The 23,484-nt window shown below is 42.1% G+C and overlaps 1 protein-coding gene across 4 annotated transcripts in view; it reads right to left on the reverse strand.

The window, feature by feature from the left end:
• The window catches only part of ESYT2 (extended synaptotagmin 2), a 96,994-nt gene that overhangs the window by 14,434 nt on the left and 59,076 nt on the right, over positions 1-23,484 (reverse strand). The window contains exons 7-18 of one of the 4 annotated variants that reach the window (XM_075271522.1): positions 19,781-19,836; positions 18,154-18,274; positions 16,475-16,651; positions 14,800-14,882; positions 13,397-13,445; positions 12,079-12,168; positions 11,087-11,182; positions 6,711-6,773; positions 4,071-4,115; positions 3,629-3,703; positions 2,749-2,835; positions 1,092-1,241 (exon numbers count right to left, since the gene is read on the reverse strand). In XM_075271522.1, the coding sequence (XP_075127623.1) occupies positions 1,092-1,241; positions 2,749-2,835; positions 3,629-3,703; positions 4,071-4,115; positions 6,711-6,773; positions 11,087-11,182; positions 12,079-12,168; positions 13,397-13,445; positions 14,800-14,882; positions 16,475-16,651; positions 18,154-18,274; positions 19,781-19,836 (1,092 nt within the window). Of the gene's footprint in view, positions 1-1,091; positions 1,242-2,748; positions 2,836-3,628; positions 3,704-4,070; positions 4,116-6,710; positions 6,774-9,235; positions 9,338-11,086; positions 11,183-12,078; positions 12,169-13,396; positions 13,446-14,799; positions 14,883-16,474; positions 16,652-18,153; positions 18,275-19,780; positions 19,837-23,484 lie in introns of all 4 variants that reach the window. The other 3 variants (XM_075271524.1, XM_075271523.1, XM_075271525.1) reach the window with 3 other exon arrangements.

A 23,484-nucleotide genomic window follows, 5' to 3' on the forward strand; every position in this document is an offset into this window, starting at 1 on the left:
TTTTAGGAAATATGTCTCCTAACTCCCCCTTAAGAAAAAAGGGCATGTTATTAACCCCGTGATATCACATTTTAATTTAAAAAAAAATTATAGAAAGTAGGAAATTGTGTAAAATAAGGAAGAAAAAGTATGAAGTGATGATGTGACCAATCTTTGGTTTTGGCATCAGCCATCACATCACTCACACACCTCACACTTAACTCCATTGACTGGCTGCAGTGGCAATGTGTCCATAAATGGGGTCATTACATCACTATTCCTTTGGAAAGATGAGTGAGTACTGTTCGGATCAGCAGATCCGAACAGCACGCACCATAGAAATGAATGGATGCACCTGGTACTTCTGCTTTGACGGCGGCCGGCTGCTTAACCCCCCGCGTGCCGGCTACGTCCATTCATTTCTATGCGAGCGTGCTGTTCGGATCGGCTGATCCGAACAGTACTCGCTCATCTCTATTCCTTTGGGTTCACCAAGAACCTGAAGATGGTAAGAGATATTCACCAACTCTTTCGGAAGCTTCGTAAAGCTCCAGAAAAAAGTGGCGACCTCTGTGACTCCGGGCAGAGCCCAGTGGGATGATCCTGGATCTGCGGAGGATATTGTACGATACTGAACACGGAGGATGTACAATTTACGCCTACAGTATATCAGTAAGGCTACATACACACCACTGTGGCATTTTTTAGAGTCTGCAAAATGGATCCATATTCCACAAAGAAAAACCCACATATCTAAATTGCTTCCGTTTGTTATCCACAATCACGGGTCTACAAAAAGACTTGTATGACTCTATAATGGGTCTGTGCTGTAAATACAGACAGGAATAGGATCTGCTCCATAATTTACTGTGTTTAAGGTCTGGGACACTCATCTGTAAAAACTAAGGGCGGGTTTATGGGTCCGTATACTATCTGCTGTTACCGATCAGTAAATGTGGACATTATATAGAAAACAACTATGGTTGTGTGCATGGGACAGAAGCAGTACTATAAGGGGACACATTTCTCCATGCCTGACACATACACTGGTGCAACCGCAAGTGTTAAAGCAATTTTATAGAATGATACAAGGACCTAAAATATCTTCATACCCTTAGTGCAACCTTCATGTTTATGACGCTGCTAGGACCAGAGTTACTCAGCTGAAACCTCTGGTTGATGGTCAGGTTGTCACTGGTCAGCAGCTGACTCAATGGGATCTTCAGGTTTCCCATAGAACTTTGATGATATTCATCCTTTACCTGTAAGAAGTAAAGTAAAATATGACTCAAAAAAAAAGAGAAAGTCCAAATTGTGGCCCAGGAGTGCTGTGCTCTGCTCAGCACTATCATTATTGACGCCACAGGCACACATACCCTGTTTCCCCGAAAATAAGACAGTGTCTTATATTAAATTCTCTTCGAAAATATATGACCTGTCTTATTTTCGGGGGATGTCTTATGGAGCGGTGGACAATCGGCAGTCATGCCGGCGCTTCCTTATCGGAGTGCCGGCATGACTGCCAGTTGTAGGTGGTGCAAGAGGTGGTGGTGGGGAGGTATGCTAGTTACCTTCCCCATCTTCATAGCAGCGCTGGTGCTGCTGTTGGTCACGGTGGTGGAAGTGGTTGGCAGGGCTTAGCAGAGATTAGCGAGGCTTCCGGCGGTTGTGCCGGAGAGCCTCACTTAGTGGGAATTGCAGCCGGCTGAACGCTGTGCTCCGTGTGCACAGGGAAGCTGGCTGCCTCCTCTGCTGTGATACCACTTTTCCGGCTGCTGTGGGATGAGCTGGGAGAGTGGATTCCCCGCAGCATACGATGCTTTCCCAGCTCATCTTACCGCAGCAGGAACAGTGGTATAACAGCAGAGGCAGCAGCCGGCATACCTGTGCACAAACGTGCACAGTGTTCTGCCGGCTGCAGTGTTTTTGGGGATGTCTTATTTTCGGGGGGTGCCTTATATTAGGCAATTTAACAAAACCTCCCCCCATGCCTTACTTTTGGGGGGTGTCTTATTTTTGGGGAAACAGGGTAGTTACATATTAGATAGTATACAACCCCTATTTATTACTTGCGGGCGAGGCCGAAGTTCCTCATTCCTAGGTCTCCCCTGCAGCTGCTCAGATTCTCAGTCTCAGTCCAAATCTATTGAGGCTACGGCCCAAGTCACTGGGGAACTGGAGACGTCACAGAGCCGAAACAGCTGCAGGGGAGACCGAGGACAAAAAGTTCTGCCCCCCCAGTAATAAACAGGGCTCCAAGAGACCAGGGTGTAGAATAGTAATAAGGCTCCTGGAACTATTGCAGATGTGAACTGTGCCTTAGCATATGCTACTGGTACGTTACACCTCAAGCAGCAAGACTGTATAACAGAAAATGACTAGGAGTTTCCAATTAGAACATAGTCTTTTAACAAAAATAATCATTTTTTGGGCACACTTGATTACATAATTGGAAACCACACTGCCAAAACTGGTTTGGAGGCTGGCACTCCCTTCCCATCACTGAGGTTAACCTTGTACAGAAGGCGTACTTTACTTATAATGAAACGGAAGCTGACAAAAGAGCAACACCGCTGGAAAGTGAGTAGTTAAATAAACAGATGGTACAAGCAAAAAGACACATGGAAGGAGGTGCGCACGGCCCACGCTTGTTTATGTATTGTCTTCTGCTGGCAAGACAACAAAGTGATCATCGGATCTGTGTGCCCGCGTCATTAAGTCCTAGGTAGGGGATGCCCAACGGGGTATGCATCGTGCCAAATGACTTACCTCCACTTCAAGGGTTTGTCTTTTAGGATTGTGGACAAAGAAAGTGAAGGTCTGTTCCCACACTGGCTCGATGGTCTTGTATTTTACCTGATGATGCAAATATATAGGTGTATAGGATTTAGAATTACGGGTCTGTGCGACAGTTGTTATTTTTTACAAACAGACGTGACATCGAGATGGGTTAGTTTAGGGACACGCCGATTCCAGCCACGTGTCATAGACGTTTACAGTGATGTGGGTTATGTGATCCGCACTATTGTGTATCAGAGGAGCAAAGAAATAATATGATAAGAAATCTTACAAAATTTCTTATATCCGCTTGTACTATTCATTTGTTGCAACAACAGTGCCCATTTAAGGTTATATTCACATAAGACAGGTTTGTAGCACAAAACCTTTGTCACAGAATCCCATTAGAATAGGGTTGTCCCTACAGCGCACATTGTCCCCCATCAGATAAATGGGACCGGTGCTAAAATGTGTGGCTATATCACTCATGTTCCAATTCGTAGGTTCAAACTAATGTGAGCCTGATTGACTTGAGCTATATTTCTTCATGGGCATCTAAAATGTTTTAATTTTGTAGAAACGCTAACAATCCAATGCACAGCTCCCAATAAACCAGAGATCGGGTCCTGTACAGCCATGTCTGCCACCCTACTGTAGTGCAAGTGGTACAGGTGGACGCGGATAATAGTTACCGCCATATACCTAACATTGATGGACCTGTCTGTTCCCCAAGTATCCCAGAACTGTTGCCCTAGCCTCTGCTCAGGCTTAGGTCAACTTATAGGTTTCTGGTTTTATGACATGTCCCCCACTACGACCATCAACAAGGCATGCATTGTACTCCGTGACATCATCCACAATCCAATCTTACCTTGCTTTCTTGTACGTTATGCCCCAGAGAAAACAGCACATAGGGATTAGGAGCGCTGCCCATTTTCTTTCCCGACTGGAACGGAACCAAAAAGCAAATGTTACATAACTTGCCGTGTCACTGAGACAATAAGCAGATTAATACGCTGTGTACACATTAGATCCAGGTTATTGTACAAAGCAAAACTGAGCATTACATCTGATTAAATGAGGTTGGTCAAAAGGAACACAGATGTAACTGCCATAAAGAAAAAAAATAAAATAAAAAACAGCAAGCCCGTGCAGGTTAGCATTGGGAGAGACACCAGTGGAGAACGTAAGCAGGGATGTAAATGTACAAAGCTTCCAAGCTGCACAATTGTACATTTGTTTAAAAGAAATAGCGTAAATGGGGGGAGAAGGGGAGAATGTGAGTATGTCAGGAAGCTCCTGCGCTTGCTTACACTGTTCCGTCCTGGTGAGAACTCTTGGTCGTGGGTTAGGATCATCTATGGTAAAGTAAACCTGTCAACTACACATAGCTGAGACAGCCAACCATTGTCAGTGCCATCTATACAAGGATTGTGATACTTATATTACATGAGGCAGAGTCATTTTTGTGGGGGGTACCGGGCTATACCCAATTACTCAATGCCGTTACCAAGCCGTGGAGATTACCAAGTGGTGCGGTGATAAACAAGCTTACGAAACGGTGTTTTAAAGGAGAAATTCAACAAGAAATCCTATACATTAATAGAGGTCTACAGCTCAGACCACCACCAATTTGCAAAATCAGAGACCTGCCACCCTCTATAGAAGTGCTCACAAATTTATGTTACTGGAGATCCGACACAACATACTAAAGCTCTGTTCACACCTGTGCTATGATCTTCATATATAGCATGCTGCACTTTCTCGGCATCAAAAACCTTGACGAAACTGAACAGAGCCCAAGAAAACCCGACCAGATATGTTTAGCTTTTTATGTTGAAAGTTAAGTGTCGGATGTCCAGTGAAATTCATGAGCAGCTCCCATGGGGCTCTTTAGACGTCTTGAGATCGGTGGAGGTCTGAGATTTCTATCACCAATGTGAATTTTTTTGACAGGTCCGTATTTTTGGAGGTTTTACCCTTTATGGGTATTATAAATTAATCCTCAGCCGCCCGCACTGTGATCTGTGCCGTGTTACAACAGTTCACATTGACATATGTGCTGTTATTACCGGATTACTCCTGCAGCCTATGAAGAGTACCTCCAACATGGCGGCAACACTACCAAAATAGCAGAAAATTTCCTTATGTTCAATAGCCTTACATCCTGACATTGCCTGAAATGGCCCTAAACATATAGGGGATCTCTGGGTCCAAAATAACTTCCAAATCAGTTACAATGCTGTAGCCACAAACCACTAAAGCAATAGAGAGATAATCTTTTTGTCGATATGTAAATCAGCCTCAAGTGCATCCGAGGCAGGACCTAGTTTTCCAGACTTTTCTTACAAAATTCCCCAGCTCTCCCCTGGAATCTGAACTTTCCCATTTCCCTTAGCAAGGTGTCAGATGTGTAGGCAAATCTGGTAAATCAGGCCCTGCCCATAAAGCATTTGCAGGCTAATATGTATATCCATAAAAAGAGGATTATCTCTGCACCGCTTCATTCAGTTTGTGGCCACAGGTATGTTTGTGCTCCTATTTAATACGTCCACGTAATATTGGCTTGGGGGTCATGTTGGACCTGATATTCCCTTTTTAAGGGAGTCTATCACTACTCCCAGCTACTTTAAACTACTCCCATAGTGCTGTAGATGCTGTTAGCAGAAAGAAATGATACCTTTCTTATGTTTCAGAGCCCCAGGGATGCTTAGAAAAAGCACTTTTATTCTTTCTTCAAATGCTCCAGGATCTTGGAGCACATGGGGAGTTTTCTTCTGTTACTGAGCACTGCTGCATCATCACTAAACACGTCCATCCTGCATTCAGCTCATCCTCCTGGGTAGTGGGAGGATAAACTCACACTGAACTGAATGCAGGATACGCGCATTTACTGATGACGCAGCAGTGCTCAGTAATAGAAGCAAACTCCCCCTATGCTCCAGGATCCCGGAGCATTTGAATAACAAATAAAATTGCATTTTCTATGCACCCCTGGGGCTCTGAAATATATGAAAGGTATTGTTTTTAACCTGCACTATGGGAGGGGTTTAAAGTAGCTGGGGCCAGTGATAGACTCCTTTTAAGGAAGCAGCATGGAGTTCAAATCCCTGCAGCCCCTTATCAGGCCACAGGTTGCAGTGAACTGGACACTAAGGGATCAGAGTGCAAGTGTCCAAACTCCAGGACTTTCTGCTCCAGATCTCACTTGCTTACACGACTAATGCAACCAATGACTATATATCTTGATCTGTAATATTATAACCAACAAACCCTTTAGTCGGCAGGTTGATAATTCTTACTATTGACTTGACCAAGGGCCTATTTACTTTGTTATATGGGTACACCCATATCTACCTTTAATCCTGTAGCTGTACCCACTGTATGCAGAATATCTGATGCATGCCCTTTATGATAAGCACTGTCCATGCATGGGGGGTAACATTTAGTATCCCATATATGTGATGAGATGTATAAAAGGAAGGCATTGCTTCCCCCGTAACTCTGTTATTACCTTTATGGGCAAAGCTCTAAGCAGGTTAATAACATAGCATCAGGATCCTATCACCAACCCATAGAGGTGGCAGCTGTCCAACCAATCCATTCCGAGGCAACTGAATCCTATTCCTTGTGACTCTTCATACACATGCATGCTGGGCTCACCCAAGCAGGTGGCTTATGTTCCGTGTGATCAAAAGGTTTGAATATGTTGAAATCCATTCATCATTCTTTACCCTGCACATACGTCAATTCTGCCAAAATCGGCACCTTTAATGAGATTTGGTTTGGTGGCTTACCCACTGTGGGTGGGCGATGGGCTATTTGGAATACTCATGCCGACTGCCTGTTACCTTATGGGAACTACTATGCAGGTTTTATACATATTGTCATTAAACATATGCTAGTTTTGATTTAATCCTATAAGGTTAAAGGGTTTAACAGGATTGTTTTACCTTTTTAGCTTTGTCAACAGCAGACTTCTTCATGCCATCGTGGTTAAGCTCTAATGGATTATTCTTATAACATGGAAAAATGAACACACTCAGGGTTAATAAACCAAGCTATGGAGGATGCTCTAGCAGGTTAACCACAGGACGATAGGGAACGATACAAAAAACAAACCGAATTAAAGAAGGTACATGTTGACACAAGACAATACACGACAACAGGAAAGAGCAAACTAAAGACACAATCGTATGTCTGTCCAGGGCACTGTAGGGTGCAACAGAAAAACGGTTAATGTTTCACATGGTAAAAAGTGGTGACATTTCCATTGTGTAAGACTACACAGGAGCTCTAAAATCAGAAACTCAACCTGAACTATTGGCCACGTAAGGAGCCGATACACCTTCAATAGCTGTCAGCTGAACTCTTTTGCATCCGACAGCTATTCCTACCAACTTCTCCAAGCACAGGCCAGGTTTGGCCAAGTGTGTCAGTCACCTCCGGCAGCAACCCGAGAGTGAAAGGACCGAATTTCAACAAGCCCGAACCTTCTTTCCCCTGACAACAAGGCAGGGAAAAGTCAGTAAAAGCCATCAGTCATAATGTAGGATAGTCAAGCGGTTTCGCCAGTTTGGCTCATATAGGGCATTTAGATTTAGGGTTCATTTATGGGAGTAACAAGGAGTCTATTGCAAAATCCTACTTACTCCTATTCCATAATATGACGTTCACCTCTCCAATGATAATACTTGGATTATCAGGGCCACACGGTGGCTCAGTGGTTAGCACTACAGCCTTGCAGCGCTGGGTCCTGGTGTTCAAATCCTGCCGAGGGCAAAAACCATCTGCAAGGAGTTTGTATGTTCTCCCCATATTTGCATGGATTTCCATCCCATATTCCAAAAAAGACATACTGATAGGAAAAAATGTACATTGTGAGCTCTATGTGGGGCTCACAAACTACATTTAAAAAAAAATACTTGGATTATCATATTTTGCAGTGTTTTGCAGACATTGTCAGGGCACTATCCCATATAGGGCTCACAATCTAAAATTTGAGCGTGGGAGGAAACCCATACAACTCCTTCAGATGTTGTCCTTGGCCGGATTCAAACCAAGGACCCCAGCACTACAAGGCATCATTACTACCCGCTATATTAATACCTGGTTTTCAAAGAAACCGAAAGGAATAACCTGGAGATAATAGCCAAGTCAGTATAACAGAAATCAGCTGTGACTGCTCCATTTACTTCGATGGTGGCTACATCTTATTACAAGTGTTATAAAGCAATGTTATGTAAAGTAATACTGCAGTGGAATATAAGAAACTTTGTAACATAGCTTATCAAACGTATCAGGCTGCTCTCCTCCTCCATATCTTTACTCAGACTGTTTATCTGCATAGAATCAGTCTCACACACAGAAGTCTATGGAGAGGGGAAGGAGGCGGACCATAATTGATTTGTTTTGTACACTGGTATATTCTTATCTTAAAGATACAGCAGTATCACAAGAGTTCTCTCACTCCCAGGGTAGCAGAGTTTAGCAGCTGCAGTTATTTGTGTCTTTTTCAGCCACCACCCTTGTTCCCTCATTACTTCTATGTAAAAAGTAAGTCGGCCTGATAAGCGGAGAAGGAAACATTTTTCTTTAATAAGATATACTGTAAAGTTCCTTATATTCATCTGCCCTATTCATTTATGAAAAGTAGTTTTATAATTTGGAGGTATGCTTTAAGTACCCATCCATTTTGCAACTCAAGGGAGCCTAGATTGTCACAGTGTAGAACCGCTGTTCTACTAGAGAAGTGTCTGGTCTGAATTAAAGTGGCTCCAAGGTTCCTGAAAAAGAGCCATACAGCTAGGCCTTGCGTGTACATGTTAGACAAAGGTTGGCCAACCAGGGACATAGCCAGAAGGGGTACAGCAATAGCAGTCACTACAAGGACCTGGACCCTGACCTCCAAAAGGCCCCTCCGCTGCATAAAATATACCAATATTCTAAATAGCACAAGGGAAGTAGGGGCCACATTACAGATTTTGCATTGAGGCCCGCGAGCTTCAAGTTACGCCTCTGCGCCAACTATTTAATGTGTATAGGGGCCGCTGACTTTTCCCCAACAGATACTGCTGGGGAAGGAAGGATTGGGCATGTTGAATTCCACCATCCAGCCCCTGAAGATAAGCTACCTCCAGAGGTGCCTGTCTCCTTACTGAAAGCACATGCACACTCAGTCTCACCGAGAGTGTATGTGTGTATAGCAGAGTCAGGAAGAACAGCTGTCGGCCAGAACAGCATCAAACCAACGCAAAATGAAGGAATCAGGGCACCTTAACCCTTTACCATTTGCTTATGGCAGATAGCCACCTAGAAATTCTTAAATTTGCAGAACATACAACATATATGGACGATTGCTTAGTCTCATTCATGTTTAACATTAATTTATCACATTGAGGACATGCTGAAAAACATGCACTGTAGAGACCCATGCATGTCTATTGCAGCACTCCGCAGCCGCCACCAGGAGACTCACAAATAATGTTCTATACAGGGAGGAGGTGTTTTCACAAAAGATCAGTCCAGAAGCCTTCCTCTCTTTTAAGTAGCCACACCCCAAATTCCCCTCGTAGATGCTCTTGGAAGATGAGAATGAAGCAAGGAAGCAGAAAATGACCAAAGCGAAGCAAAACATAATAATAATAATAATAATGATACAATCAGCATATGAGCCGACAATGAAGGAAGCAGAACAGGAACACATAATACAGTACTGAAGCTGTGAATGGTATCGAATGGTTAATAATTAATTAAAGATAAGGAATTAAATGTGATGATTGAAGGTTTATGACACGGAAAAGTGAAGCGTCACGGAAAATCAAACATAATTGGAATGATCGTCTCATTCTTCACGCCCTCCGCGGTTGTCTGGGCACAGCTATACAAGACTCTGGACAGGCTCCTGCCGCACAATACTGTATCCAACACATCTAAGTGTCACTCACCAGCTTGGCATAATGATTAGGATTGTCAGCTCCTGGGTGACATCTGATCCATAAAGAGGACATAACCTACTGACACTTGTTATTCTACAAGACTGATTCTGGGCGGCGACATCTTATTAACAGGCCGTCTATTGTAATCTTGACAAGTGCTCTTATAGGCCGCATGCACATGGGCTCCATTGCTCTAACAGTGATGATCTATTCTGTTCCTCTCTTGGGGGTCCAATACCTGGCCCCCTCCTGTTCAGCTATTTGAAGAGTTCGAGTTTCTCTGGCGAGCGTGCTGCTGCATCCTCTTTCAGATGGCATGTTTGCAACTCAGTTCGTGATGGTGTTGGGTGTCAGACCCGCACCAATCTGATATAGGTCACTACTATCAGAGTCCTAGAAAACTCCTTTAAGGCTTTGTACAACCAGAGTTGTATGAAGCAGTAACATCGTGCCCATGGATCTCTAAGGGGTCTAACTATACTCACGCACATGATTCTGTATAAATATGGCAAAAAAATTGCACCATTTTGTATGGTATATATATATATATATATATATATATATATATATATATATATATGCACCACATAATGTACTATGGAAGTATTCTCCTGAAAAATTACTACTTGTAGGAGAGAATAACTTCTTAACAAGGTGCAACTTGGCGGTATCATATAGCGGCACACAAAGTACACACAGTTGTCTAGATCAGGGCCTCAGGGACCGTGTGCCGCCAAACAGCTTCCTGAACACACAAGGCGTTCTTGTGCTTTTGTGATTAAAGCCGTAGCTGGAACATAATAATCCTTGTATGTGTCACTTCTGCCAAGCTGTATACTGCCATTTTTACAATTATACCCAAGGCTAGGTTATATATAACAGTTCTTGTCATTACATTATGATCACAAGTAGTTAATATTTGGTCAGTATACTACATAGTATAATACAGTATACTACATAGCATAATACTAACAGGATTATAATCTGTCCTGAAATTGTACACAGGATTATAATCCGTCCCGAAATTGTATACTGGGTCTAAGACCGCCTAACCATGTTATGGTGTGTCAGAAGGGGTGACGTCACTCATTAGGGAGAGACTGTACTGATTAGACTATGCATGCCCCGCTAAGAACTCTGGGTAAGGAAGAGGTCTTATTTCTATTCCTTACCCATGTTATAGTGTCTAAACTCAAGTACCATGTAGTATAATTTCTAAGCACCCCTCCTTAAATATCATCTACTTTGTATAGTAAGCATAGTGTTCTACTGTCCTATGTATTAAGGCGGAATACATGTGTAATGATTTCTTCTAACACTGTCCTGATGAATCCCTGTGATGTATCAACACCTAACCCTAAAACCAATACCTATGGACAAGTAATACTTACGGGCAAGTTTCTGGCTGAATCCAGGTACAGTATAAGCAGAGCTGCAGAAAGGCCATCGTCTGCCTGATCCTTGTCAGCTTTGATGCTGGTCAGTACCTACATGATAAATAAAAAGCTTATCATTAGATAATAAGATTACATAATAATCTTTCATCAACTTTATACAAGGCAGTAAATTGGTGCTCCTGATAAAGAGAATTAAAGGGGTATTCCCACGTCGCATACTCACCAGTCTTCACTGCTGTAAAATCTTCTTTCTTCCTGGTTTGTTGCATCATTTTGTGGGCGGGGTTTCACAGGCAACCTGCCATTTAGCTCCACCCCCAAATTTGTGTGTAGCTCCGCCCACCCATATTGGACTATGAAGTACAGGCAGGAGCAACTCCATTCTGTGTTACATACAGAGACTGCCTGTCTCTGCCATAATGAACACAAATGAATTAGCTAGCCTGATAACTAGGAGAACAGAAGAAATGAAAGCAGCTCCTCTCCCCTATCTAAAAGCAGGAAGCTAGGTCACGTGGTGTAGACACAGGAATAGCTAGATACACAGGCTCGCTCCCCTGCACTTAGCCCCTCCTCCCTCCCCCCTGAGAGTAGCAGATACATCACTTGACTTTTGAGCAGATAAGTCAGGACTGACGTCCTATTCTTAGGATAGGTCATCAGTAATGGATTAGTGGGAAAACCTACAGACCAGATCTTTTGCACAGTGTCTGAAGTTGGAGACAGATGGCTCAATATATGGATTTCAGCTTAGCTACCATTCAAGAAAATGGGAGCTGAGCTGCAACATTGCAGAATACCTAGTAAACAGTGTACAGAGCCATCTGCTTCCAGCTCTAGATACTGTGCTCAGTATAGAGGATCAATAGGGGTGCTGGACTCCCACCAATCCAAAACTGATGACCTATACTTACCCTATACAGTAAGATGACTAAAAATAAAAATCATTTTTAATATCACCATAAACTACATTTAGGTTTACATACCTGGTCCAGGTTCTCTGTGGTCGACTTTGGAGAAAGCCACTCAAGCTTTAAATGGAGTTTTCCAGTTGTCGCTTCATCAAGAGTAAACCACTAGGAAGAGGGAAAGCCATAGATTTACACTTCTGTGAATTATATTAGCATTACAGATCTCACCATTTACTATTACATGGCTGACTGCAGGCATTATTGACAAAAAAAAAAAAAGTACCATCAAGATCAGTGCAAAGTGCCCTATGGGGGGGAAAGGAATTTATCAGCCCATCTATGCTTATTTTCTGGCCTAGATAGGTGATAATATAACACATCTTTAGTGCATGTCCCTTTCTGTGAGCGTTGGTAGAGTAGGCCCAGTCAGGGATGTCAAGGCCCGACAGATTTATCTACTCATGCCAGGAAACTGCCATGAGTTATATAGGAACTCAATGCTAGTTCCTATTCTAGGTTTCCCCATGTATGGACCTGATTTATTAGTAGGCCGGAGCCTCTTGATAATAAATTCCCCAACTAGCTTTTCCTCCCCCCAGTATATTTAGTTTATACCCAATGATATTGCCGACAGACTCCCCTTAATACAGAAAAATGCACACTAGAAATACCAAGGGTCAGTCAAGGCTGTGACATGTGAGTCGATGGTCAGTGAGACATCAATTCATCTGGAGACCACTGTGCGCTGCTATAATTTATAATTATAATTTATAATAATAATTATTATTTTTATAATTAATTATATATTAAAATGATTTTATTAGAAAGCTACTTTACTAGGAGAAGGGTCTTTACTAAAATGTAGAATCATTTATAGAAATAGAGGGAATAACTTGCCCGACAGAAAAAAACCCCATAAGGCTAAGACTTCAATAATGGGGAAAGGTAGAAATGGGCGCAAAAGGGAAGAAAAATATAATGTATATTAGAGACCGGAAAACTGAACCAATCCAGTTATCAGAGTGCAGCAACAGAGCCAAAAAGGAACCTGCTATGAAAAGAGTGGGACCAGGATGATTTTCATTAAGAATTAACATAAGGTTAAGGCTAGTTCTCTATAGGAGACTGCGCCACAGATTCCACCTAAAATCGGCTGAGAAAAGTCCTGCATGGAGGATTTTTCTCTCCGCCAGTTTCAGTATAAAACCGGCAAAAATGGGACAGGCCCTATTATAGTCTATGGGGTCCGCAGGTAACCGCTTTTTAAGCGGACAGGCTCTGCACCTTCCAGGTCCCCATTTGGACCCCAACGACAGAGAGATGAAGGCTAGTGCAAAGAAATATAGCTTAATGAATATATAGGTATATAAGTCTACACCATTTGGGCACTTACCTCATCCACAACCCTCTCCTTCTCCACTTCGGCCAGATCAATCAAAAGGCTACAAGAAAATGGAAGGGTTAAATCTTTTGACTGAAAACAATTTCCTTCTATGCCTCGTCACCTTACAGTGATATCTAGATGGCTGGATGGATGGATAAATTAGACAGATAGATAGATAGATAGATAGATAGATAGATAGATAGATAGAGATCTTTTCCACACACTAGACCAATTTTTGCTGCAATATTATATTATCCATACTATGTCGGCTGAATAAATGTTCCCATAAAATAATATAACCTTGCCAATTGTGGAGATGCGTCCATCACCTCATCCACGTGGTCACAGGTCACCGTTGACACCATTACATGGTTACTGAAAAACGCACTACCTTGTGACGGGAAACCATTCAGAAATTCCCATAAATCAGTCCTCATATATCATCCCCCCACAACTTGATACCCCTTTTCATAGCACTACTTTACCCTTCCTAGGGACTGTCCTGTTTGCCCTTGTCCTGAACCCCTTCCCTTTTGTCATTAGTATATTGCTCATATGTTTGGTTTACTCCTACATCACAACAATGACTCTATTTTGGCCCTGAAGTCTCTGATGTGACTGGTCCTGGACTTTATTTCACTTACTTCTCAATAATTTGTGATTAATGCTAAGATAGTAGGATTAAAGGTGTTGTCCCCATCCCCTGTCTGTGTCCTGGCCTACAATAATGACATTTAGACGTGGAGAATGACTGCTATAGCCAATAACTGGACACTGGTGAGGTCACTGCTACAGCCAGAAATCATCTACCATCACTGGAGGCCAAGATACAGAGCCCGGCGGTGACCTGGGAAGTTGTGACATACGAGCTGTGAATGATTGAAAGGTCAGTATTGCTCAGACTGGGTTCACATCTGTTCCGAAGAATCCATTTTGCTGGACAAAATTTTACAAGTGCGACTTTTTTTGTCCGGTGGTTTCAGTTTAAAACAACAACGGACACCCGTTGGTCCCTATGATGGTCAATGGAGTCTGCCATCCACCATTGGTATTTCTACGATGGACCAGAACAACAAACATTAGGTCGCCGATGTGAACATAGCACAAAGTTGCTCAATTATATATCAACTGAGAAGTGACTGGAATATTTTTATTTCCAAGGGCTAATCTTCCTCTCTAAATCCACTTTTTTTAAATACTACCATTGTTCTATAAGAAGAATATATAGCAAACATAAGGAATAGAGATGAGCGAATATACGCGATCCAATACCTACGCCGCATAGCTCCTGGTTCAAAAACACTTCCAGGGCATTGGATTTTTCCACCTTCCGAGGCGCCAGGAGCAATGTGGCGGAGGTATTCGATCAAGTATATTGGCTCATCTCTAATAAGGAAGTGACTGACACTTACTTGCCCAAGAAATCATCTTTATCGGTATCTTCATCAAAGAGTTCTATCTCCAGTTCCTGGCCCGGATGTTCATATATTAAAGCCTATAAACCAGAAATAAAGAGGAAATAAAAACAGACGTAACCAGGAAAAAAGTGCAAAATCAAACTACATACAACATTCTAAAAAGTTCACCCCGCAATGTTAAAGCAATCTAACTCGTGACACAGTATGCTCCGAAAATAACTCCTACATGGCAGATAAGTTGTGTTTTTGTAGACGATGAAGTCATCTTACATCATATCACAGGTATAAAACAGAACTATCTAATCCCCAGGGGTCATGGAAACAGCTTGTGGTGCAGAATCTCTGAAAACCTGTGAATGTGATCTTACAGAGATTCACTTGTGAGAACAAAGTTACTCCTCTAAGGGTTCCCACAGGAATGAAACGTTGCAGAATTTCCAAGCAGAAAACGTGCAACATTATAAAGTCTTTCTTATAGACACACACTGCAGTACGAGGCAGAATTATTTTTTCACTGTCCACGGCAGTTTTCCAAAAAGGGGGCATAATAAATGTATACTGGGGTGGAGCCAATTTACTGCAGAAAACTGGCATCAATGATGTTAGAAATTCATGCCAACCATGAGCTGGTATAGAGTTCACTACAGGCGCACGGCCCGGCAGAGGGTGCGATTCATTTATGAGGAGGCGTGCACCTTGTCCTGTATGATTTAACCCCCTGCGGGTTCAGGGGTTATTAAGCTTGGCATAAAAAAACAACAGTCTCATAAAGCTCCCCCAATGTGCCGAAAATGACTTTTGGTGCAGAAGTCAATTATATGGTACCCCAATGCTCTTCTGGTTTTGTGCACCAGTTTTCTGGAGTACAAAGAATAAAAAAGTTGTAATGTTTTTGTGCAAGTCAGATTTTTGATCCAGGCCCATCAGATTTATCATCACCACCACCAGGTTGGTTAAAATCTACGCTGGTATGATGCAATGTATATTTCATTGCATGGGCACAGCCCTGCTGGAGGACAGGCTTGACTTATGATAAGACGGGCGTCTTCTTATAAATCAGGCGCTTTCTCCAGCGGCACAGAAGATAAGTCGACCTGCGTTGCATATAAGGGTCTTCATAAGTCTTCCCTACTGAGGCGTTACAGTGACTCAGCCATTATAACAGTTCACAGAGTTACTGATCATTGCAGAATACAAGTATAGCCAGACTCGTTCTCGCTTCTTCTTACCATGTCTTACTCCCATAGTCACAACCCTGCGCTCTGTTGGGTTAGCGTACAAGAGAAGGCACTACCATCCTGCGGCAGAAGCTCCACATTACAGCCAGTGAGCACCATTAAAGCTAGCGATGGAAGACACATCTAAGGGTATCCGTTCCTTTCAATAAAAGGCACGGCCTGAGAGAAGCTAGCTGTACCGGTACGGGAAGATTTCGTGTCCTGGCCATGCATCCTGAGGCACAACTTTGCTGTAACTTTACATCAAATATCCGTCAATACTCTCTAAGCCTCAATCGATATACAGCAACGCTTTGAACACCATCTTTTTACCCAGCTAGGCCATATGTTTACCCATCAAAAGCACAAGATGAAACAAGCAAATCCATCCGCGCAGCTTTTATGGGCTTAAAGGGCACTTTACAGAAGCAGTCGCCCCCTGCGGCTCTTACCTCGTACACCTCATTCCACTTGGGGTTCAGGTTCTCTTTGATAACTTTGCTCTGGAACACCTGGTTGCCAATCCTGATAACGCCATATGGGTCCGACTTCCCCTTCACCAGCCCTTTCATGTATGTGTCCTTCCACATCAAATCCTGAGCTTCAGTAAAATGTATCCTCAAAACTCCCTGTGAAGCATCAATCACATAAAGATGGCGGTAAATGTAAAGAGGTCACTCGTTTGGATGATCTGAAGCATTCAGGTATTTTTTAAACAAAATTATTCCCTCTGTCTCCATGTATAGGAAACGTAAGTGCCCACATTTACTAATACACAGTGCAAACTTAGTCTTACAACACACCAGATTTGTAAAAATTAGCGACACATTCCCTTTAAAGAGACCACAGTATTCAGACAATTATTCCTGTCTCTTCACTACTAAGTAAGCACAGCACCGTACATTGTATGGTGGCTGTGCTTGGTATTGCAGCTCAGCCCTATTCACTTAAATGGGACTGAGCTGTAAACTAGCCACATGACAAATGGACATGGTATATAAAGTAGTGCAGATTGAACCGGTGACTGGGTTGAGCCGATCTTGAGATTTCAGGATCGTTTTTAAAATCCGATTTCCGATCATTTTCCATTCGAACCCGATCCTGATCCCAATTCCGATCCCAGTCAATGGGATTTTTTTTTAATAATCGAAGATCGGATTTTTAAAACGATCCTATTCACTACACAGCATGGAATCTAAAAATTGAACACTTTAATTGTTAGACTCCACGCTGTGTAGTGATTAAAAAAAAATCCTCTGGTTACTTAGTCCCCCCTAGTCTCCACTTACCTGCACAGAAGCGCTGCCACTCCCCGGTGTTCTCGCTCCTCTTCTCGCCTCACTGCCCCTGCCTCCCAGGTTAGTGTTAGAGCCCTAGGAAGAAGGCGAGGCTTGTGGCTTAGGAGAGTGTGGGCGGGTACAGGGCGGGGAGACGTGAGTGCTCCCCTCCCAGTACCCACCCACACTCTCCTAAGCCACAAGCCCCGCCTTCTTCCTAGGTCTGTAACACTAACCTGGGAGGCTGGGGGCAGTGAAGCGAGAAGAGGAGCGAGAACAGCAGGGACCGGACCAGCGGCAGCGCTTCTGTGCAGGTAAGTGTTAGCTACTAGAGATGTTAGCTAGTCTCCCATTAGAATGAATGGACACAGCCGACGTGCAGGGGGTTAAATGGCTGGACGCCGGCACAGGCTGTGTGCTGGCTGCATCCATTCATTCCTATGGGACCTAGCTAACATTGTTAGCTTTTCCCACAATGCTTGGCCAGTAGCCAAGCATTGTGGGAAATAACCTCTGACCTCGATCCCGCCCAAAAAGATCGGGATCAGAATTCCGATTGCGATCGTGAAATTTACTCAATTGCCAATCGCTCAAACCTACCGATGACCAATGTGTGTTCTGGGTGTCAGACCCACAATGATCTGATACTGATGACCGATCCTGTTGATAGCTCATCAATACTTTAGTCATGGAAAACCCCTTTAATACGTAGCAGATCCCTACTTTAAGATGTCTATCCTTTAGCTATAAAAAGTCTGAATCTGGAGTACCTGTCCTACCACGCATTACTGTAGAAGGGTCTAACTTAAGTAATATTATATTATAAAAACACAAAGGAATTTTTCTTTACTCACCTTGGGAATAGGGAAACGCAGTTGTGCGATCTGCAAGTCACTTACAAGCGGGACAGTGATGCGATTTGGAAGAACCAAGTAGTTGGAGATAATATCCAAAATTATAGTATCAGAAACCCCACTGTTAAAAAAAAAAAGAAAAAAAAAAGAAAATAGTATAGTAAGTTGACTGAGTTTTGGAGTTTTATAAAATATCAATTAATTATGAAGGTAAAGACAGTACAGAAGCAAGTAGACTAGAGGGGAAACAGAAAGGTTTCGATTCACTGAAAGGAAGCACATTACATATATATATATATATATATATATATATATGTATATATATATATATATATATATATATATATATATAATGAGAGACTAGATATATACATTATAGATTTATATCTTTTTATATATTATTTAAAGCTTTTCTCTATACAAAGATCTGGCTCACTTTACATCAATCCTATAAACATGTATAAGACCTGAGTGTATGAATATATTGCTAATAGAAAATTAATATAAGAGCTCATTTACATCACATTATTGCTGTCCATTTTTTTTTTTAATTTTATAATTCCTTCAGTTCATATTTGTAACATCTAAAAATATATATATATATATATATATATATATATATATATATATATATATATATATATCGATAGATAGATATTTTTCATAATTTATTATGTTCTAATTGCAAAACAACATGAAAAATAAGCATTAAAGAGGCTACCCAATTTTGTTTTGGTCGGGGGGTTAAGGTCTATGACAGCTTAGGTCGGTCCTTGAAAGCCACCAATATAAAAATATATATTGGGCCATACACCTGTTTAGGCTTTGTACACATGACCGTAGGCAATGTACGGGTCCATAAAAACAGAATGGACATTAGCCCGTTGTCTTTCATGTTTTTCAGAGTCATACACTGGAATAAATGAAATAATGAAGTGAGTTGCAAAAACGGACCGGTATAGGACCAGTTCCATATTTTATGGCTCATGTCTTTGGCCAGGACACTGATCTGTGAAAACCTCTGATGTGTATGGGGTCATAGAAATGGATGGTCCCCTATACTACCGGTTTACACTGATCTGTAAAAAAAACAATAGTATGAGGAACAAAACTACGGTCATCTGCATAAAATCTTAGACATGTCTATTATGTAATGTTACACAGTAAAGTTACAGTGACCAATGGTGACACTAGTCAATGTATGAGCTGGGTCATTAGCTGTTAAGCCTTGTCATGACTTACGACACTTCGTACATTCACACTGCATGGTGATTAACAGGTTAATTGTCTAAACATATAACAATGAGGAAAATATCACCATGCATTCTTCGGGGGAATCTATCACTGTGTATGTATCACTATTGCAACACTGACTTGTTATTTCCACTAGGTGGCAGTATAAAGGTTATAATGAGTTTGCCATATTTGGGTACTTTTTGTAAATGAGATTAGCAAACTACTGTGTGTACAGACGAGCTATAATAGGTTAATGACACTAATTAGATATCATAGAATTAATCATTTAACCCTATTTATGACCCGTGTCTGTATTATTAACCGTGGCACAGCATTAAATGATCCTATTAATGACTTTCTAGATCAACATGCACCTTACACTTTCACTTACTTCAGACCTGGAATATCCAACATGTTTGTAAGTCCTGTCCAGTTGATATCTAGGAGCTGAAATAGAAGAAATATGTATATATAAGCAAATAAATGTCCAAAAACCAGAACTCTAAAGACACACAAACACGTACATACATACATTGCATTCAGTACATCTGTACATAGTAAATTATCAACCCCAAGACAACTTTAACACACTGAGCAGAGTACAGAGACTTTCTACATGTACATATTATGTAAACTGCTGCCATGCATGTGACAGCCCCAAACAACCAGGGAATAAAAGCAGATACAAGGCGCAGATGAAACCCAATGGGAAAAGTGAATCGTTTTTTGCAAATTTTGCAGGTAGCCATGTATGAGACTAACAGGACCAAGAGTATCATCATAAGGTTCTGTTCACACAGGCATTGCAGTTTTCCTTTGATATAGGTATGAAGAATTTGTTTTGTAAAGGATCCCATAATAGACTCCCTTTAAATAACGTGGCCCCTGGCCTTGTCTAAAAAGACTCCTTCATGAACCATTGCATTGAGAACCTATTGAGTATCTTTCCCTTTAATGACAGATCGGCTCTGCTATATCTGTAGAGAACTTTATTTCAGCTCAAAACGATGGGTTAAAAAAATAATGTAAAAATAGCAAAGTAAAAATTCAGATCACGAACATGCGGCTGGAGAAAAACTGCACGTTTCTACCGTTATGATTTTTTTTTCCCCCATCCTGACTAATGACAGGAAATGCCAAACCACTAAGTCAACAGACACCCTTATAGAGGGACTGGAAAGAAACTGGCAGCCTCATAGACCTGCCCCATACACTCACACAGTCTGCAGCAGCCTTGACATCTGCAAGATCCAATACTCTCAAAGTAAGGCATACTGGGAATTGTAGTCCTACAGCAAGCAATATTAGATGACATCCCGGTTATAACTTACACTCTGGTACAACCAGTGAGCCCTGGCTGTACATGCTAAAGGGGCTCTATCACTGGGAAAAGTCAACTAATCACATCTTTGCATAGCCTTTAGAAAGGCTATTCCACACCTACCTTTAGTATATAGATTGCCTCAGTGGTTTCTGAATAAGTCCTTTTTTATTCATATGCTAATTTGACTGGTGCACAATGCATCGTACACTCCTCTCCTATTGTTTCCTATGGTGTATACAGCACAGGCTGCTGATGCTGATGACTCAGCTTCCTGTTTGCACACACATAGGAGATAATAGCAGAGACGAGTGCTGCTGGGAACTTCCTGTGCTGGCTGGAAGCTCATTAGCATATGAATAACTTATTCATATGCTAATTCAGACTAATTCGGAAACCACTGAGGCAATCTACATACTAAAGGTAAGTGTGGAATAGCATTTCTAAAGCCTATGCAAGGATATGATTAGTTAAAAATGACTTTTCACAGTGATCGAGCCCCTTAAACATGTCCATAGGGTTATATTTGCCAGACAGAGGTAAAAAAAAAGTGAATTTTTGGCTCCTGCCTATACACACACCATCTATAAACCCCCTGACGTAAGAGCATATACATATACGTTAAACTTATACTTTTTTAGAATGGGACATTATGGGGGAGAAGCTATAGGTTACTGGATTCTGCTTCGTGCACCATATGTGCTCCATTCACTGCTATGGGATGTCTGGACTGTAATCTCCGATGAGGCGTGCAGCCCCATAGAAGTGAATGGAGTGCTATTGCACAAGCGCACGAATGCTGCATTTACAAGGAGACTTTAGGGTGACTTTTGGTCCCCTGTCACTGGGGAATCGGCGATCGGACACTTATCCCCTGTTCTATGGCTAGGAGTGGTGCCCATAAAGTTTCCCATTGAGAAGTAATAGGACTCAGATTGCAAGAATTTTCTTTACGCAGATTCCAATACAGAAACCATGTCGGAATCCATGTGAGAATTCAACTGTGCGAAAATGCCCTAAAATTTGCATCATAAAAGCAAAGTTATTGGGTCAGTACTACAATAAGATGTAATGTTTACAGCCCATAAAAAGAAAAAGCATGAAAAACACGTAACGGTTCATTGAATATGGATTCCTCCTATAATCGCGGTTTATTTTCGGTGCTGAACTGTCTACACAAGGCTGTTTGTGGACAAGCGGGCACGCTGCCTAGAAACCATCAAGTTTTAGGAAATATCTGTGGTTGGCAGTAAGAGATATGACTACAACACGTGTCACTCACAGGACCAGTGTGAGACCAGACACCGCACAAGACGCTGCCGTCTGAAGAGCACTACATGGCGGCGTTGATTATCTCCTGCATATACCGTAGAGAACACAAAGAGTGCCGCACACTTCTGTCCTAGAGTACAACCACATAGAGATGCGCAACAAAATAAATACCACCGCTATACCACACAAGTAATGGCGTAACCATTGGAAGAGTAATATGAAATATTACTATTAATATGATGTGCTGTTCCTCTGTTACTCCTCCGGAATATTTATGAATAAATTGTCGTCATTCCCCTTGTGACAATGGCGTGTCCCTACGCAGTCAGCACGGAATGGACACATCACAGTGTTACCCCGTACTGGTAACACCCCATTGTCAATGTAGTCATAAATTTCCAGGAGGAATAACAGAGGAACATCATAACACAGAGTTATAAGACAAAATGATCCAGAATTGTGACATCGAGGGACATGTCAGGCGAGGTGACAGGCGCTCTACAGTCGGGTGCACAAGGCGATTTAGCTGGCCGTCCTTTCCGCAGACTCCTCTCCATACAAAGACATCTCTTTCCAGAGAAATTAAGCTCTTAATCTACTGCAAATGACTCCCGCGTTCTCTCCAGCAGCTCCATAAGGTTATAAATCTCAGTGCCAAGTGTATCTTAGCATATGAGACAACATTTCCAAACAAGAAGTCACATGGCCCGCGCCCAGGCATTTGATAAGAATGTACATAATTATTAAATTGGACAAGATTGCCTTATAAGGGGAGAGAAGTCCTGCAAACACTCCGGGGACAACAAGGGGATCCCTGCCAATGGTGTCGGCCTGGAAAATGTGAGAGGGACAAAAACTCTGTCTTACGGATACAGCCAGGGAATTCGTGACAAGGAAACGGAGCAAATATCCATTCCATCATATATTACATAGAGGACATACATTACCGTGTGTATATAGGAGCCGATATAAAGTACTTGAGAAACCGCAGGACTCGTCTAAGGAAGGTGAAAAATTCCAGTTTCCGTCGGAGGATTATATTGAAATCTCTTGTCACTAACATATGCAGAGAATATTAAGCGTAACGGGACACCGCTCCGAGTCCGCACGCTTGGCTATTTGTAAAGTGGAAAATATAGCGAAATCCAGGGCTTGTAATATCTGCTGTGGTAACGCTTACACGGATATCAATGTAAGGGTTTGGTCACACGTTGGGTGGAAAAACCTGACGCCTCATCTGCAGCAGGAATATGAGGCTGACACGGAGTTACAGTTTCATATGTCATGGATCCGCACCTGGATTTGGATGGAACCTGGATAGGGGATTACATGTGCAATTCACTTCTGTAAGTAAGAGGTCACCAAGGATGGCATTTTATACAAGGAACTTGACGCATAGTACCACTTTATTTTGTATTCATTGGGCAGCTCCAAATTCTGCATTCAATTCTGAAAAGCTACCGTCTCCCACTGAAATGAATTAAAGGGGCAGCGTTTGAGGC

Source organism: Leptodactylus fuscus, chromosome 4 (assembly GCF_031893055.1).
Source record: "Leptodactylus fuscus isolate aLepFus1 chromosome 4, aLepFus1.hap2, whole genome shotgun sequence".
NCBI lineage: Eukaryota > Metazoa > Chordata > Amphibia > Anura > Leptodactylidae > Leptodactylus > Leptodactylus fuscus.